This window comes from Bidens hawaiensis, unplaced genomic scaffold, assembly GCF_021521415.1.
Source record: "Bidens hawaiensis isolate Kalapana, Puna unplaced genomic scaffold, B.hawaiensis_p1.1 tig00012179_1, whole genome shotgun sequence".
NCBI classification, from domain to species: Eukaryota; Viridiplantae; Streptophyta; class Magnoliopsida; order Asterales; family Asteraceae; genus Bidens; species Bidens hawaiensis.
The window spans coordinates 102,601-120,671 of NW_027491979.1; the positions used below are offsets into that span (position 1 = coordinate 102,601).

At 41.7% G+C, this 18,071-nt stretch overlaps 1 protein-coding gene across 1 annotated transcript; it reads left to right on the forward strand.

The window, feature by feature from the left end:
- The first annotated feature begins 7,479 nt into the window (after positions 1-7,479).
- Positions 7,480-18,071, forward strand: LOC143540154 (protein DA1-related 2-like). The gene is made up of 12 exons (XM_077033294.1): positions 7,480-7,598; positions 7,676-7,839; positions 8,156-8,243; positions 8,319-8,430; positions 11,195-11,315; positions 11,417-11,500; positions 11,585-11,704; positions 15,845-16,057; positions 16,142-16,204; positions 16,704-16,819; positions 16,905-16,963; positions 17,693-18,071. The coding sequence occupies exons 1-12, from the start codon at positions 7,550-7,552 to the stop codon at positions 18,016-18,018; spliced, it is 1,515 nt and encodes a 504-aa protein (XP_076889409.1). The 5' UTR covers positions 7,480-7,549; the 3' UTR covers positions 18,019-18,071.

The following is an 18,071-nucleotide window of genomic DNA, read 5'->3' on the forward strand; positions in this document are numbered from 1 at the left end:
TGCTAATTTAAACTAAAGTATGCAAGTCATATAACGTTTACAAAGCAAGGAACCCAACGAAAGTAGCGGTCTTACCCGCAAAAAGATTTATATTTCATAAATATTCATTACAAGAATGGCCGGGTAACTACCCGCCTACAAGAAAATAAATCTATACAAGCTAAATCTATCCTAGCAGTGGGAAGGGATCTTCAGGATCAGGCTTCAGGGCCACTTCCACTTGGACCAGCACCGTCAGTAGAGCGTGGCAGTTCAAGGAAAGCTTTAAGGATAGCTAGCCCATCATCAGCAGCAGCAACTTCATTCACCTTCTCCACCACCGGATGCGGGAAGGCGGCGTACTGATTCACTGCTTGGTCGTAAACAGCTTCAGTATCAACATTATACAAAGGGAAGTTGGAAGGCGGGATGCCTTTCTCAACGAACCCTAGACCAAGCAGGAAGCCGACCTTTTCCCCATCCTCGTGAGAAGCGTTGAGGGCTGCGCTCATAGCATCGTCATACGACGTCTCAGCGAAGACTCGATGCACAACCTACAAAATAAAATATACAAGTGTCAAAACCTTTTCTATTTACAAAGAAAAGCGTAAAGACAAGAAAAGCTTACCTGAGACAACGCTTCTCGAAGAAGCCATTCCTTGGCAACCAGGGCTTCTTGGAGGGCAGCTTGAGCTTCGTTACGGGCGCGATCGGCTTCACTCTTGTTGAGGTTGGCAAGCAACACTTCTTTAGCCGCAGCCTCTTCGACGCCCTTTAGCTTACGCTCAGCATGGTCAAGCACCCCCCTCTGGTCCAGGATTTCTTGGAGCTTTTGGCGTCTTCCATCGCCAAGGCATCATGAGCCTGCTGGAGAGCCTCTAATTTGGCTTTAAGTTCTTCATTCTCCACGCGTAGAGGCTCAGCAACAGCTTCAGCCTTGGTGGCCCTCTCGGTTGCGTTCCTTGCAGTTTCCTTAGCCAGCCGAAGCTGTTCATTAACAGCTTGGGCAGCCTTGGAACGGGCCTCGAGTCGTGCCTGAACTTCAACCTCGAGGGCCTTGAAGGCCTTCTCCTTTTCCGCAGCTACGGCGGAAAGCCTTTGGTTCTCCTCCCGGACAGCCCGCGCCTGAGCCACCTCTTTAAGGCGAGCTGCTTTTAACTTGTCGTTTTCACGACAAAGCAGCTCGACGCGCGGCTGCATCCGGGCCAGGAGAACCCGAAGCTCATTGGTTAGCCTACCCTCCAGGTAGCTAGCCATGGCTTCCCCCAACGCACCACTGGGAGCAGCGTGACGAGCCCATTCCACGCACTCCACAGGGGTGCGAAGGGTTGTTCCTCGGCGAATGTTCCATCGTGGAACATACACTTCATTGGAATCCGACACTGCAAAAAACAAAGAGCAGTTAGGAAAAGATGATTGAAAAATATGAAAAGGGCCAAAAGAACCCTACGCACCTGTAGGGTCAATAACAGGCCGATAGCCGCCGAACCCATCACCTGAACCCAAGGGAAATCCATCCAAGAGGTCGGGCAGATGGGAAGGTGGCAGAGATTGGCGAGAAGCCCCATGCGTACCTGATGGATCGGCTGTCGTTGCCGATGACGGGGGCATGGTAGCAGCCGCCGCGGTCGCCGCCGCGGAATCCGCAGCAATAGTAACCGCCGGCTCGGTGAAGGATGCTGTAAAAATAGCACTCACAGCCGGCGGTGACGTCATCACAGCTGGAACAGTCGGCTCAAAGGAGTGAGCAACTGAACCAGCGGAAGCAGGCGCAGGCGCCAGGGTCGACGCCTCAGGTAGGCTGACCAAGCCTACCGTCATTGGCGGAGAGGTACTCTGCACTCCACCCTGGAATGCGTCAACATCCACGCCTGCGTAAAGAAGATAAGTGTTAAATGATATTAAGCTATGAAGATAAAAGCTAAAGGAAGTTGTACTTACGGGTTTTCTTGAGCCTAAAGGTACGGAGAGGCGGGGACGAACCCGATGGAGCCGGCCTCTTTGCGCCGCTCACCGTCGTCTTCTTGGGCTCTCCGGAGGTGACAGTCGCAACCTCCGGAGCGGTGGTCTTATCACCACCGGGATTCCCCGCCACCTCTTCGCTCTCGGTCTCCGAATCAGACCGAGGCGCTGGATCGGCAGTGGAGGCCACCTTCTCCTTCCCCTTCCCGCCGGCAGCCTTCTTCTTCCGCACCAACGGAGGACCATCTGCGGATTCCTCATCAGAACATACGATTAGAGGAATTCCAGCAGAGGTTTCAACATTGAGGGGTCGAGGGTCGAATAGCGCCTTACCTGGCCGACGGGCGCTAAGGATCTCATGGCCTAGCGGATAGACCTCCACGAACCGATCCGCCGTTTGTTCTAGGATGGGCAACTCGTTCTCGTCTAGAGCGCGAGTACCCATCCGAGCGGGACCGTCAGCCTCCCGCGGGTTCAGGAGCGACTGCAAGTCGTTCCCCTCTGAAATAAACAGGAAAGAAGTTAGAAGAAATTCAAAATCAACAAAAAGAAACAAAGCATACCGTAAGGAACAGAGTTGGAACCGTATTCGAGGACGATTGGGATCTTATGCGCATCCGCAGCCTTCCACACCCGGCTCATCCCCAGCATCACCATCCCGGACTCCGCAAACCGGTAAACCGGAGATTAGACTCGGGATATCTTCGAAAACCATTCCGCCTCCTCGTAGTTGGAGGCGTGAAGGCTGGGAAGTACTTGCCCGTTCTTAAATTTCATGGCAAGGGGGATGGCGCGAGCGGAGAGGTAGAAGAACTCCCTCTTCCACGAACGAAGACTGCGCTCGGTTGCGCAAATCTTCAAACCCTTGATCCGGGTTATCAATGTGTACCACCCCTGGATGCACCTCCAAGTGTAGAAGGTCATCAGGCGGTCAACATAGGGCTCAATGCCCAAAATCCGGCACACCCACTCGAAGTGGCGAATCTTGGCGATCGCCATGGGTTCAACTCGGTCAAATGAACACCGTGCCTCTCAAGGACACGGTAAACAAACTTTGTCAATGGGAACCTAAGATTCCCATAAACAAAGAATGCAGCATAAACCCCGATCTTGCCTCTGGGGGCATCGTACACCGTCTGATGGGGTTCAGGAAACTCAGGCTCGAGAGACTCGAGCATGAACTTCCTGACGACGTACCGATACAGATCGCCAGGCAGAGCACACTGGCACTCGCCAGCAGTACTCTTGTCATCAGCTGTAGATTCGAGATCACGAGACATCTTGTAAAAGAAGAAGAAAACGATTTCGGGAGAATGCTTGCCTGAAAAGGTGAGTATTCGCCGGAAATCGCTTAGAAGATGAAGAGAAGAGTGAAAGTGTGGATTACAAAGAACCCTCTCCCCCTTTATATACTAATCGCAATTAATGCGATGAAATTAATGCGAAAGAGAGAGAAAACAAAGGTGCAATGAAACTATGACACGTGGCAAAAAGCAAGCTGGCAACAGCTATTGACAGGACGCGTACCATTAATTTCGCGGCCACGCGCCCGAAAAATTGTGCCCACGCGCCTGAAAAAGCGTCTGGAATGACCATGTACTGTCACGTCACCATAACTTCCTGCACGTCCTGACACAGTCGAAGAAACCGTCGCACGACGTTTCAGAGGTTTTGACTGTTCTTATCCTTTCACCAACTCTTCGAATTTCAAAATTCAAAAAGATTCAAAAGTAAGCGGGAAAAAACCCCTTACCTTGGCAAACAAGTAACCGTAAGACGGATGCGGGTACAGTGTTAAGGCAAAACCCTTCACATACCTAGCACCCGCAGGGAATTGAAGCCAAGAAAACCTTGGCAAACAAGTAACCGTAAGACGGATGCGGGTACAGTGTTAAGGCAAAACCCTTCACATACCTAGCACCCGCAGGGAATTGAAGCCAAGTATTCCTTGGCAAACAAGTAACTGTAAGACGGATGCGGGTACAGTGTTAAGGCAAAACCCTTCACATACCTAGCACCCACAGGGAATTGAAGCCAAGAAAACCTTGGCAAATAAGTAACCGTAAGACGGATGCGGGTACAGTGTTAAGGCAAAACCCTTCACATACCTAGCACCCGCAGGGAATTGAAGCCAAGTATACCTCGACAACCAAGTAACTATAAGACGGGTGCGGGTACAGTGTAAAGGCAAAACCCTTCACATACCTAGCACCCGCAGGGAATTGACGCCAGGAATACCTTGGAAGTAAAGTAACCATAAGACGAGCGCGGATACAGTGTTAAGGCAAAACCCTTCACATACCTAGCGCTCCGCTGGGAATTGAAACCAAGAAGGATCTTTTGGGCAATGCTTGCGGAAACGGAAATAACATCCCCGCATAGCGGGAACGTCGAGAACTACGTTGTTTGAAGCTCCAGGATAGAATTGGTGGTTTTAACATAATTGATCACTATGTTCAAAACTACCAAAACCTCATGGAGAATCCACACAAGTGGGACTCAACGCTCCTGACTTGCGAGGAGGTTACAGCCTACCCGCATTATACCCAAAGATCAAGCAGGAAACTCGGGAACTTCTGCAAGTGACAAGGACTTCCGCGGGAAGTATCCACATGGAAAACCTTAAAAAACCCTTTTCAAAACCCTTTGCTTAAGTCCAAAAGTTCACATCACTTTATTAAACACTCATGAGAAGAACATTGGACTGGGGGGACTTGAAGAGGTAGGTCCCAGCAGAGCCCAGTAGGATCGCAAGACTTACCTTGAAGAGGGACGTCTGCGCAGAAACCAACTGGATCCGCAGGACCCACCATGCTCAGAGACGTGACGTCCTTACGCGCAGTACGCAAGCTGTTCCCGTAGGAAATGCCTCCCAATGGTGAAGGACTCCGCCTGTTCCCGCAGCCTCGGATACAAGCCATCAGGGAAGGCCACCCGCGCAGCAAGGCTACACGCACAAGGCACTTAGCTCTCAATCATTTAGTGTCACCTGAAGGAATGAGCAAAGCCGGGAACAATCCCGCACAAGGGCGGGAGGGGGAATACTCCCGCCCAAATAAGCCAGTCCGTACGATACGGGAAGATCTTCTGTACTGTACCTGACGAGGTATGGGAAAAAGATCTGACTAAAGATACGACAGCTTATTGACAACAGTATGGCGAGCAGCATGCTCCTGTACTGTATGTCTCTATTAGCCGCTGCCTACTCACCAACTACTGCCAAACCACGTGCATAGCCGGCAGTTGGTGGAAAAGGAATAGTACACAGCAGGCCTGGTCGCTATCAGCCGCTGCCTACCCACCAACTACCAGCAGGGCACGTGCGTAGGCCACTGTTGGTGGAACAGGAACACTGTTGCAGCCGGCCACACCTCCTTGGAAACTTACCTTCGGCTATAAATACCACAAATGGTATGACCATCTCATCTTATCATATTATCATCATATTATACCTGATATCTGCTCTAGCAATCTCTTAATATACATTTATATTGAAAGAGCAATCTAGTCTGATTCTCACGCCGGAGGGTGGTCACAAGGAGGAACCCCCCCCTTCTCAGTGATGAGCTCACGGTGTCTGTTTTGCAGGTTATCAGAAGAACCATCTTCCCTGGGTCTAACCCCTCGTGGGAAACATCTATCTAACCCCCAGGTTACCCGTAATCTGCCCGGGGTCTGGTTAGTGTTTCTTCAATTAATATGTATCATTCTTAAACAAGAGACTGTATTTATTTGTGCAGTGTGACATTCATAAAAATTTGTTCATGGCTATAGCGTGGAACTTTCTTCCCTTTAATATTTACATGGAATGAATAGTATATTTCAAAATAGTTTAGAGGTGTTTTTGATCTTTATATTTAGTTTATATGTAATGTTTTATTTATTCAATAAATGTATAGATAAACGAATTACACTTTAGTTTACATATATAGAACAATAAATTTCTAGTTTAACATGCGATTCAATAAAGAAGCATAATTGTTGATTTCGTTATTTGAAATTCCTTGCAAAAATAAAAATAAACAAATATGGTAACATCTGAATGTTTCTCTACGCAAAAATTACGAATTTTTACCTTAAGCGTGGACGACCGTTAAAGACATCAAAATGTCAATAAAGCATATAATTGTCATGCTGGTAGCATTAGAATTCAATGTCATGCTCGTAGGCACTTTCTGACCCCTTGAATTTAATGTGGGTTTAAATAACAAAGCATGCATTTAGTTGTAAGAGTATCTACAATGGTTGTTTTTTCTGTTGTCTGTATCTACCTGGACAAGAGAGAGCACTGTAGGGTCCTATAGTTTAGACGGCTTCGAACGATGACTATGAGAATGGAGGGAGAAGAGGAAGGGAAAGATGCGGAAAGGAGAGATGGTTGTGGGGACGTGGCGTGCCAGACAGAGGGCGGACAACACGCTAATAGTTTTCCTATGAATCATACAAAATAGAGGAAAGTTGGGTTATAAAAGCACGAACAACTATGTCTCCAACTCCCACGCCCGAACGAGGTGGTAGGCTACAGACAAGGACGCAACAAACTTCATTGCTCTGGGCATCAAGTCCGCATATCACATTTGGTTCTACAGGCATGGGACATATGAGAGAGCCCCCCCCCCCCCCCCCCCCCAACCAGGGGTGCAAAAGAGCCGAGCTACTCGAGATCGACTCGCTCGATCGAGCCTGAGCCTAAAAGTAAGCTCGTTTAATAGACGAGCCCAAGCCCGAGTTTCACTTATCGAACTCGAGCCAGCTCACGAGCCTAAACGAGCTTGTCATTTATACAATTTTTTTAAAATATATATTTAATAATTAGTAATTATATATATGATGTTATGAAAAAATAAATAAAAATAACAAAATAATACATATTATTTTATACATAAAACTATATTAGAAAAATATATAAATATAATTATAATTATATAAAAATAATTGATAAAATAGAATTCGAAACGAGCGGAGCTCAAACTCTGTGTAACTTAAACGAGCGGAGCTCGAGCTCGGACTTGACTCGGCTCGTTTGCACCCTTACCTATCCCACTCTCACATACACACACATAGTAAAGTTTGGAATATGAGAAGAAACTGATGCAACGGTTTATGTTGTGAACTTGTGTTGTACTGTAATAACAAACAAGTCATCATCCGTTTGTATAATCCGGGTCGACCCGTAAGAGATTTACGAACACCTCGAAGTAACAACCGTTGGTTGAAAATCTAAAGGCCATCAAATCAGTCAGTCAGACGTTAAACCTATGAAACAAATATAAACCGTTGCTTTTTGCCGGTAAACTTCAATTTCAAAAGTTGTTATCCAAATGTAAAACCCAGAAGATCTTGAAGATGCCATCTCTATCTTCAACCCCACTGGTTTTAGATCATCATCCAATCACACACCCACACCTTCAATTATAACCATTGTTCTAGAACTCCTTTCATTTCATTCGAATCTATCTTACCTTTCAAGATTCCCATGCTTTTCCTTTACCTTTTTATCACCATCCCATTGTTCCTCCCCCTTTCGCCTCCGGTTTTCGATATTTTAGCATTATCTTTTTCGCTTTCTTTCTTCAAACCCCGTGTGCCACACTATACATACGACACCATGTCGTCTCCCGGGAACGTCAGACACCTGTCCCAGCCTTGTATTAATGGTACGTAAATTTGTATTTGTATTTGTATTTGTATTTGTATTCGTATTTGTGATGAAATGCCTGACTGACTGAATCAGGTGACATTTTTTCTTCACACACGGAGAGGAAGTCGCGGTTTATGAAATGGATGAGTAAGCTTTTGAAAGGCGGGTCGAATCGTGGGTCGGTTAATGGTGGGAATTCGTCGCCTCAGTTTAGTGGAGACGGAAGTATGGTGTTGCGTGCTCCAGTTAGATCTTCGGTAAATACGATCTCTATATATGGTCTCATTCAGGGGCGAAGTATAATGAGGGCCAGGGTGGCCCCGCCCCCCTGTTTTTTCGCGCGTTAATGTAAATTTAGCCGTTTTTCGTTCGAAATATTTTATGCGTAGTGTAAATTTGCCTGTTTTCGACCAAAAATTTAAGCCCGCCCCCCCCTCGTTTATAACATTTTTTATACATTTTGAGTTCGGCCCCCCGGCGTTCACGTCCAAGCTTCGCCACTGGTCTCATTACCTCGTATGTTGTTTGGTTTAATTTTTGTTTTCGTAACCGTTAATGTTAGAATTTGTTTAGGGTAATCGGTCAAGGAGTGATAAAGAGAAGGAAGAATTAGACCAAGCAATTGCACTTTCTTTGGCCGAAGGTTTGAAGAAACCAAATGGTAAGATGTTAGTATTTTTTAAAAATTTTGTTTTTATCTTTCGACATACATTTTGAGTTTGAGTTTGTTTTTCAGGAAACAGGTGGCAACCGAGCAATAATGAAGATCATGAAAAATCACATCAAGATGACTTTCATCCACCGCACCCTTCAAATATGCCTACCGAATATAATCCCATGGGATATAGGTACTTATAGTTTATCTTCATGTCTGTTATATCATGCAAGTTGTGTGATGCCAAATCAACTTTGCGCACCAGAGCCATCATATCATACGTGTCATATGTTAGGATGAAAAATGGTCATCCTATTACTTTGTTGATAGTCATATTAGTTATTTCTTTGTTAGTCAAAAACATTATACGGGCAATTAGCTTTGTACACTGAAGCCATTCTAAGAGCATTCTTATCCCCTCCATCATCTTTATCCCTATAATTTAACAAAAAATCACTATTTTTTAAAATTTACCTTTCATTTTAGAAAACACCTCACATCCTATCCTCTAAATCTATCTATATATTATTTTTTTATTAATTTTTCTCTTTCTACTCACTTACAATATTAACTACTTGCTATTTTGTCATATTATATTCTTCTTTTAAAAAGTTTCTAAATATTTAGAAAAATCGAATTAAACATTAAACGAACCAAAGCTCGGCTCAAACTCATTTGCCTTACATACAACAAAGCAAGTAAATCATTTTTCAACACTGCTTTAATTTCTTTGCTTAATTTCATCCACCCATTTGCCTTTTTCCTATACTCGTTTTCTATATGCTCCTTTTCCAACCAATGCAGCCTCGAACACTTGCTTCACTCTATGCATTTTGCTTCTTAAATCTAGCTTCTGACTCATTATTGACCCGAACCTATGTTTAAATGTTTCAACCCGGTTTTGGATGGTTACCACCACAACTAACTCTTTTTCAAAATAGAAAGTTTACCTTCTTCCAGTTTCAATATGCAAAAATTGAGATAGAAGAGGCACACATTCCTTTCTTCACCTGCCAATAAAAAGAAAAAGTGAAACACAAAGGAAATCTAAGTAAAATGGACAAATTAGTACTTTGATTTCACATAATTTAAACAGAATAGTATATGTATTTCCAGGGAACTCAATATCATACATTTGAATGTCAAGAACTAATTGATAAGACCATAAAACAAACACTGATTGAAACTTGTGAGCGAATATTTATGAACCTCCGCTTATGACCTGCAAAACAAACGACAAATAAAAAAAAGTTGAAATGCAACAAACACATAAGGTGGTGGATGAAGAAATTATTACTAAAACAACATTTGACATCTCCAATTCCGATCCCATCATTCACATATCAATTAATATAATCAATAATTGTGTAAGACTAATACAAATTCAACTTGCACCACATATTCATTAAGAGGATAGTGCAAGCAGGGGAACACTCTAATCCATTGAATACGTTAATGTTATTCGGTTAGAATGGGTTACCGTACCGAATGTCACATGTTCATGAGTCATGACCTGCAACCCCTTTGTGTTCCTACCAAATAACACAGGTCATAATAATTAAACATGTGTATGTGCTCGTCTGATCCCAGTCAAAGTCATTCAAAAACTAGTGCAAGAGAGGGCAAACAACAACCAAAAAAACCACATGAACACAACTTTAACTACACCATAAAAAAAAACCAACTACATAATTTATACATCTAATCACAATTTTAAAGAAACTAAGATATTAAAATAACAATGCAAACACAATGACAAAACATGACTATTTCAGCTTCTAAGCAAGTACCCAACATGAACTCGCATACAATATCATACCTTTCCATCCTTGTAATATCCATTTCCCATCTTTATCAAACACGAAACCTTTATGCTACCTGGCCCGTTTAGAAATCTTTATAAACAAGGCACCACAATAAATGACCCATAACCCAAAATAAAAAAATATGCAGATCCAAGAAAAATTTGATGTTGTGCATATTTTGTAGACTCTTACATAGATCTTAAGATACCTTTTAAAACATAACGAAATTGAGAGATAAAGAGAGAAAAGTACCTATTGCAGGTTGTATCGATGAACACAATTGCTTCGATTTGAACAATAACTCTTTGATTTTGGTGCTTCAAAGGGAATGAAGACAGTAGAGAGGGCCGGTGATTTTCTTCAAAGGGAATCAATTGCCTTCTATTTGCTTCGATTTCTTCTATTTGCTTAAAGATGGTAGATGAACCCTAGAAATATGAGCGGGAAAGAAATGAGAGGGCGGGTGAAAGTACTGACTTTGTTGAGATGGGGTGCTACAGTAGCTTTTTATATATGAAGAGTTACTGTAGCATATCTCCATATTTTAGAGCTGGGGTATAAAGATAGGGAAGGGGATGAAGAGAATTATTGGCTGATTTTTCTAAATTTTAAGGATAGGGGGCATTTTAATGGAGGGAATGAGAATGCTCTAATAGACCTTATATTTAGAAAATATGATTTACCTTGCAATTAGCATATATTGTTGATTTGATATCTCCAAATAGGAGATTACTTTGTAATTATAAATAATGGTCTAATAGAAGAGAATGATCATCGAAAAATGGTCATCATATGACTCTGTATGTTGTCACATGAGAAATGTAAGTCAAAAACATTGCATGGGCTATTTGATGTCATATTGTTATATGATGTCAAATCAATTATGGACATAGGAGCCTGTCACATCATACGTGTCGTATGAATTTGTCAATGGTCACATCAGTCATTTCTTTAACAGTCATAAACATCATACATGTCATGTGATTTGTCCATATACGACCCGTATGACCATTTTCTCCCTATCATACGGCCCGTATGACACCTCAGTAGTATCTGGATAGTGCGTTAGTGGTGTTTGTATAACCCGGACCTAGAGAAAACATGTTTTTAATTAAATAATATGACTTTGACTAATCTTTTATAATTTTTCAGAGTATGTAGTGGCTGCAAACAATTTATTGGTTGCAACAGTTATTTGGGATGCATGGGCATCTTTTTTCATCCAGAGTGTTTTCGTTGTCGTGCTTGTGGTGACCCGATCAATGAACTTGAGGTAAACACAATTGTTCGATTGAACCTATTTCTCATTTGACTTTTGTAAGGCCAAATGTTGCCGTTGAATGCCTGTCTTATTTGTTTTTTTGTTGATTCAAGTTCTCCTTATCAGGGAAAGAGGCTTACCATAAGTCCTGCTTTAAAGACTTGACTCATCCCAAATGCGAAGTTTGCTTTCAATATGTAAGGAAGCCATGCTTAAACTATGAAACCCCTAAGTGCAAAAATATATAGATTAATTGTGTGATATTATGTTTGGTTTCATAGATTCCCACAAATGCAGCCGGACTGATTGAGTACCGATGCCACCCGCTTTGGTCTCAAAGGTATTGTCCTGCTCACGAGCATGATAATACGGCTCGATGTTGTAGTTGTGAACGGTTGGAGGTAATGTGTCTAGTGTTATTGCAAAACTCATTTACATAATTTATCGATTTTGTTTTTAGTTTATTAAATCAACTAAATATGGTATCAAATTTGTGACTCAGAAGCTTAACATCCTTTGACATTAAGTTTCAAGTGTGATTCATTTATATCATTATCAAATATGTGACTCAGAAGCTTAACCCAAACTTATTTATTCATTTCTTTTCTTTCTGTGTAAGAATATGTTCTACAAAATAAAAGGGGGAAATTGCCAACAAGGGTAATCCAAATTTTACATTCATATAAAAATTAAAGGAAAAATTGACAAAATTGAACTAATATTTGTAGTCCCTAAATTTGTAAAAAGATAAAACTTTCATATCTATATTTTTCGACAATTAAAATTATGTTTTTACTCCTCTTAGTGTCAAAACCGAACATTTCATGCTCTTTTGATGAGAGAGAAAGTATTCGTATCCCGCACCAAGACGTTTGGGATCTTTGTACCTTTTTTTTTGGCAATTTTCCAAAATAAACATTTCTAATGGCGAAAACTAAATGGACTTGTTTGTTATGTTAATCTTAACGCATTTACTTATGAACGAGTCTATCTTGGTTGCGTTTTTAACTTTTGTTTTTCAAACGAATTAAATACAAAAGTTACCTCAAATGGGAACATGTGATGCAAAATGGAAGCAAGAAAAAAACATAGGGATAGAAATCTCATGAAACTTTGATAAAATCAAAAGCATATTACCTTTCATGAGGCATGAAGAGGTGCATCACCCGCCTTAACATCGAGCGGAGCGGGTCAACCCACAAGATATAGACAAGAGGCTTGAAATCAGGATGTCATGAAGACACAAAGCCGAAACCTATGCTCGTGGCGCATATCACATATGCTCACGCGTCACATATGCTCACGCATCATATATGCTCACGCATATTACATCTGCGCGTGGCGCATCTGCGTGTGGCGCATATCACATATGCTCACGCATCATATATGCTCACGCATATCACATCTGCGCGTGGCGCATATCACATATGCTCACGCATATTACATATGCTTGCGCATATCACATCTGCGCATGAAACATCTGCGCGTGAGAATAAAGAGAAGACCTCGCGCATCCCCAGGATAGGCGCATATCACACATGCACATAATCAACCACGTCCTTATCCAAATCAGGATAAGGACAACCATGATTGTGCTCATCAGACAACCTTCCAGAATGTATCCTTTAAGGAATAAAGAATATGTTGATGTTGACAGCTGCCAATGAAGGGTGGACAACTCGGCAAAACCCATGTGCTACCACGTGATTGCACATGGGTCAGGTGAAATACCTTGGTCAGAGAATAATCAATGAAAAAGCACCAGGTGTCCTAAGGACACGTGGCGCGAAGCAATAGGAGGAGGCCAAAAAGGCCCTAATTGGGTCTGAGCCCAATCATTGGAAACCCTAATACTATAAATACCACACCACCTCCACAAGGGGAGGTAAGCAAGAAAATACATTCTAAGTCCTTACTCACTTTCAGATTATTATTATCTTCTCCTACAATATCTTATTCTCACACCGGAGGGTTACCCCAAAGAGGACCCCTCTGTCCCTTTCTGAGGGGTAAGTTCACGGTGCTGCTCGTTTTGTAGGTGGAAGAATTCATATTCCAGAAAACCATCGGTGATATAGCACACTCATACCCGAGGAAAGTTGATCGTATACTAGTAAGTCGATCCACGTTTCTTCATTGGCGCCATCACCTGTTACAACGGCAACAAAACCACTATCTCATCAGTTCTCTCTGAAAATCTTCACCATGGTTTCCGGTGTTCGAAACAGCGATCAAGTTCTGGAGGATAATGAGCTTGAGGATGTTAATGAGGGACATCAGTTTCTGAGGGCGCCGCGTGATACTGCGCGCACCACCAGTAACCATCCCTTCATCACAACACCTCATAGCTAGACTGAAACTCCTCCAGACGATCTCACGTTCCAAAATCTGACCGGTGCAAAACAAAAAGGACCAATGGGTCCGGAAGTTGAAACCAATGACCCTAAAGAATGGCTCATAACGAACAACGGCGTTTAATGGACAAATACAATGAGCTGGTCAAACACAAAAAGTTAGCCGACTTAACACAAAGGCTCGCATTTGATAAACAAACCATTCAGGGAACAACAAAAAGGGCGCGCGTGCCGGAAGATGGTCACTCTGTTCACACCGAACACGCTGATGTTAGTGATGAGGAAGAGGTGCACAGCATGAGGAAGACGCGAGATACTCATGCAGGAGGTTCACAGCTTCGCGCGCACATGAACATAGCGCCTGGAGCCAAAGTTGATATGGATCTATACACACCGTACAACCCACAAGCGAAAGGGCAAGTGGACGTAACCACACCATATAGGCCAGCCATCTTGGTGAAGCATTCAAAATTCACTGAGCGCATTGCGAAGGCTCCCATTCAACACAAAACCAAGATGCCAAGTGGTCTAGGCAAGTACGATGGTACAACAGATCCAGATGATTTCTTACAAGGTTTTTACAACACTGGAAACCTAGAAAGCTGGACGATGCCAACATGGTGTCACATGTTTGCTCGCTGCCTCACGGGCGCAGCGCGTGTCTGGTTCGAAAGCTTGCCGACAGGACAAATCGATGGGTTCGAAGAGCTATTGGAGAAGTTCCAGGCTCACTTTGTACAGCAGCGCAGACACACGCGCGACCCCGATGACATCATGCACTGCGTGCGCAGGAATGATGAAACCATTGAAGACTACATAACTCGTTTCAATCAGGAATCTCTTGCAATTGGAGGTATCACTGAACAACTCTTGCGCGTGGCCTTTATACAAGGTGCGCGCAGTGATCAACTCCGCAGAGCTCTCGTGAGCAGAGATGGCATGCCAACCACTTGGGCTAAGCTTATGGAAGCATCGCGAGTCTTCGCGCGAAATGAAAAACAAATTGCCCAAGACAGAGCAAGAGATAGAGGGCATCAAACAGAAGCACCACGCAACAATGAAAGGAGGGGCAAACAAAACTCCGTATGGTCCAGGTTGCAACAAACCAGTTATTCTCCCGCAGAAAAGCAAGCGCAACAAAGTTCACCCCAGCCCCAAAAAGACATTCGTAATCGCGGAGAAGGTGACAAGAGGGAAGGCGGCAGAGAGCCTAACAGACCTCTACCAAGAATATGGACTCCCCTCACCAAAACGCCTTCGCAAGTGTTAAGCACAGAGAATGTCCAGTTTAAAAGCCCCAAGCCATTACTCCATAAGGGACCACCAAACAGTGGCAAGTATTGTGAGTTTCACAAGTCCACAGGGCACAACACCGATGCATGCCACCATTTGAAGGATGCGATTGAAAGAGATGTGAAATCAGGCAAGTTGGCTCACCTGGTGAAAAACCCAAGACCAGAGAATGAACAACCAGACGGAGCCTCAGCCAGTAAAAAATTCAAAAGAATCTGTGTAGCTGAAGGAGGAAGGCAAGGGCAAGGATCGAGGAAGAGAAACGCGCAAGTCCAAGGGGATTGGCGCGAGCAACAAGTAATCTTCCCAAGAATCAGAGGAGGCCCGTCTATCAGCAGTCCTCTAGTCATCACTGCACACATCGCTCATTATGAGGTGTCAAAAGTCCTGGTGGACACCGGCAGTGAATCGGACATCATGTATGAGCAATGTTTCAGGAAGTTGGATCCAGCAGACCAAGCAAGGCTCGAAATTGTGAATGCACCAATCTCGGGTGTCTCAAACGAAATTATTCACCCCCTAGGTCAGATACAATTCGAACTAACTATGGGGGATGAGAAACACAAGCGAGCTGAAATTGTCAACTTCTTGGTCTTGCCCACCACTTCATGCCATAATATGATCTTGGTAGAGGAACGATTGCCCAATTCAACGCCATACCGTCACCAGCGCACGGCGCATTGGGGTTCCCAACACCAACAGGAGTAACATTTGTATACCATGTTTCCCTTTATCTAGCTAGTCCAGATAAAGGTCCGCCAACTCTTTTCCAATGACTTCAATTACTTTATGATTGTAATGTTTTGTGATGAAAATATTACATTTAACCGTTCTTACTTTTTACATGCAAATAGTATTTGTAATTATGAATATGATGCTTTTAACATGATGCAGTCGGTGAATGTTCGGTACACCTCTTTAGGAGACGGAAGGAGCATATGCTTGGAATGCATGGAATCTGCGATAATGGATACCGGTGACTGCCAACCACTTTACCACTCCATTAAAGACTACTATGAGGGATTGAACATGAAACTTGATCAACAAATTCCCATGCTTCTTGTTGAAAGCCACGCTCTTAATGATGCAATTGTCAGGGAGAAAAATGTAATTTCAATTAGTTCTTATTATGCTTTTCCAATACATAATAATATTTTTGCTACTCTCTGATTTTACAATCTTATCTTTCAGGGATTTCATCATTTGCCTGAGACAAGGGGTGTATGCTTGTCTGAAGAGCTCACTGTACCAAGTGTACGCCTTTTAACCACGGGAAAATTCCCAAAATAGCCGTTTTTACTGATGACTTTGTTGCGCCATAATTTTGTTTATTTTATAATTATATTACTTATTTAATTCTATATTAAACAATAAATAAATTAAACGTTTTTATTTTTTACTATTTATTTTAGTTTTTTAGAAATATTTTTCAATCATGCTTCTTAAAATTATTCTCTTTATTTTATATAACATATAAACTTAATGTCAAAAGTTTTATATTTTATATTTTTATCCTACAAAGATTATTAATTGTTTTTATTTTACAAATAGTATCACTAGATTAATTCTTTTGTATTTTACAGGTAACATTTTATTGTCAATTATTTTTACTTTATGAATAACGTTTTTATGTTAATTATACATTCATTATTTTTTTTATACTAGTTATCTTTATATTACAAATAACGTACTTGTTAGTTGTTACTTTGCGTATTCCGCATCAACAAATAATATTTTTGTTATTTGTTTGTAGGTACGAAAAAGGCCGAGAATTGGTGGCAATCGGTTTGTTGGAATGAGAACTCAGCAGCAGAAGCTTACCCGTAGATGTGAAGTTAGCGCCATTCTTGTTTTATATGGTCTTCCAAGGTGATACCTTTATCGCGTTTTGTTTATTTAAACTAATTTATCTTCACACACATAGAAATAAATTTGAGGTAATCAAATGTTGCAGGTTACTAACTGGATCCATTCTTGCACATGAGTTGATGCATGGCTGGTTACGTCTTAAAGGTAACTAAAAAAGTTACTATTTTTCTTTCAAGAATCGAAATTATATTTCACATATTAAATTATTTAAATCTTTGAGACATTTAGTAACTTACGTGGTCAGGTTGTGCCCTTACACTAAGCTAGTTACAAATCATATTTTATATAAAAAGCAGTAACACATTAGCCTAATATTCTATTATTGTTTGTAAAATGCCTATTTTACCGCTTGCAACTAAAGAACAAGATGTTTACTTTTTTGACCTTTTTCTTTTCTTTCTTTTTTTCTCTTTTATTTTTTTTTCACTTTTATTTATACCCTTTTAGGTAAATGTTAATAATTTATCAACTTATGTATTTAAAAAGTTGAAACACATTAACGGCTGTTTTGTAGCCTTTTAATGATTCTATTAAGAAGTCAAGTCTGAATTGTTCAGCAACAAAGTGTTTCTGGTTCACTAAAAGGAAATCTCTGAATCAGTCATGGAGCCTTTTACTAACAACGAGATTTATAAATATGCTGAATGGAGACTCTGAATTAATCAGCTCTCTTAATTAATCAAATGATAAACAAGTGAAATTATATATTTTTCATCAAGTGAAATTATATATTTTTTTCCTGTAAAATACTTATTTATTCTTTACAATTAAAGGACAAAGGTGCAATTTTATGAATTCTTTTTGTTGTTCTATCTTTTCTTTCTTTATACTTTTATCACTTTTTAATCTTTTTATTTTTACTTTTAAAAATAGGTTACAGGAAAATGAACCCTGATGTAGAAGAAGGTATATGTCAAGTGCTTGCATACATGTGGTTAGAATCCGAAATCATGCCCGGATTAAAAAAAACACCGTCAACATCAACATCATCATCGTCGTCGTCATCATCAGTAGTCTCCAAAAAAGGCGGGAAATCAAGGGCCGAGAACAAGTTAGGTGAATTTTTCATGCATCAAATAGCTAATGATGCATCACCAGCATATGGAGGGGGTTATAGAGCTGCTAATGCAGCTGTTAATACATACGGTTTACGAAGAACACTGGATCACATTCGTCTCACTGGAAGCTTCCCTCTGTGATTTCGGGCCTTTTATATATAAACATATTTTTGCATATGCTTTGCACAAATTGC

Bases quoted from the DNA above. Each gene is read 5' to 3' on its own strand.
- LOC143540154 (XM_077033294.1), top strand. From the start codon at position 7,550: ATGTCGTCTCCCGGGAACGTCAGACACCTGTCCCAGCCTTGTATTAAT. The intron at 11,501-11,584 runs GTAAGGAAGCCA...TTGGTTTCATAG, and splicing joins GCGAAGTTTGCTTTCAATAT to ATTCCCACAAATGCAGCCGG. The intron at 16,205-16,703 runs GTACGCCTTTTA...ATTTGTTTGTAG, and splicing joins AAGAGCTCACTGTACCAAGT to GTACGAAAAAGGCCGAGAAT.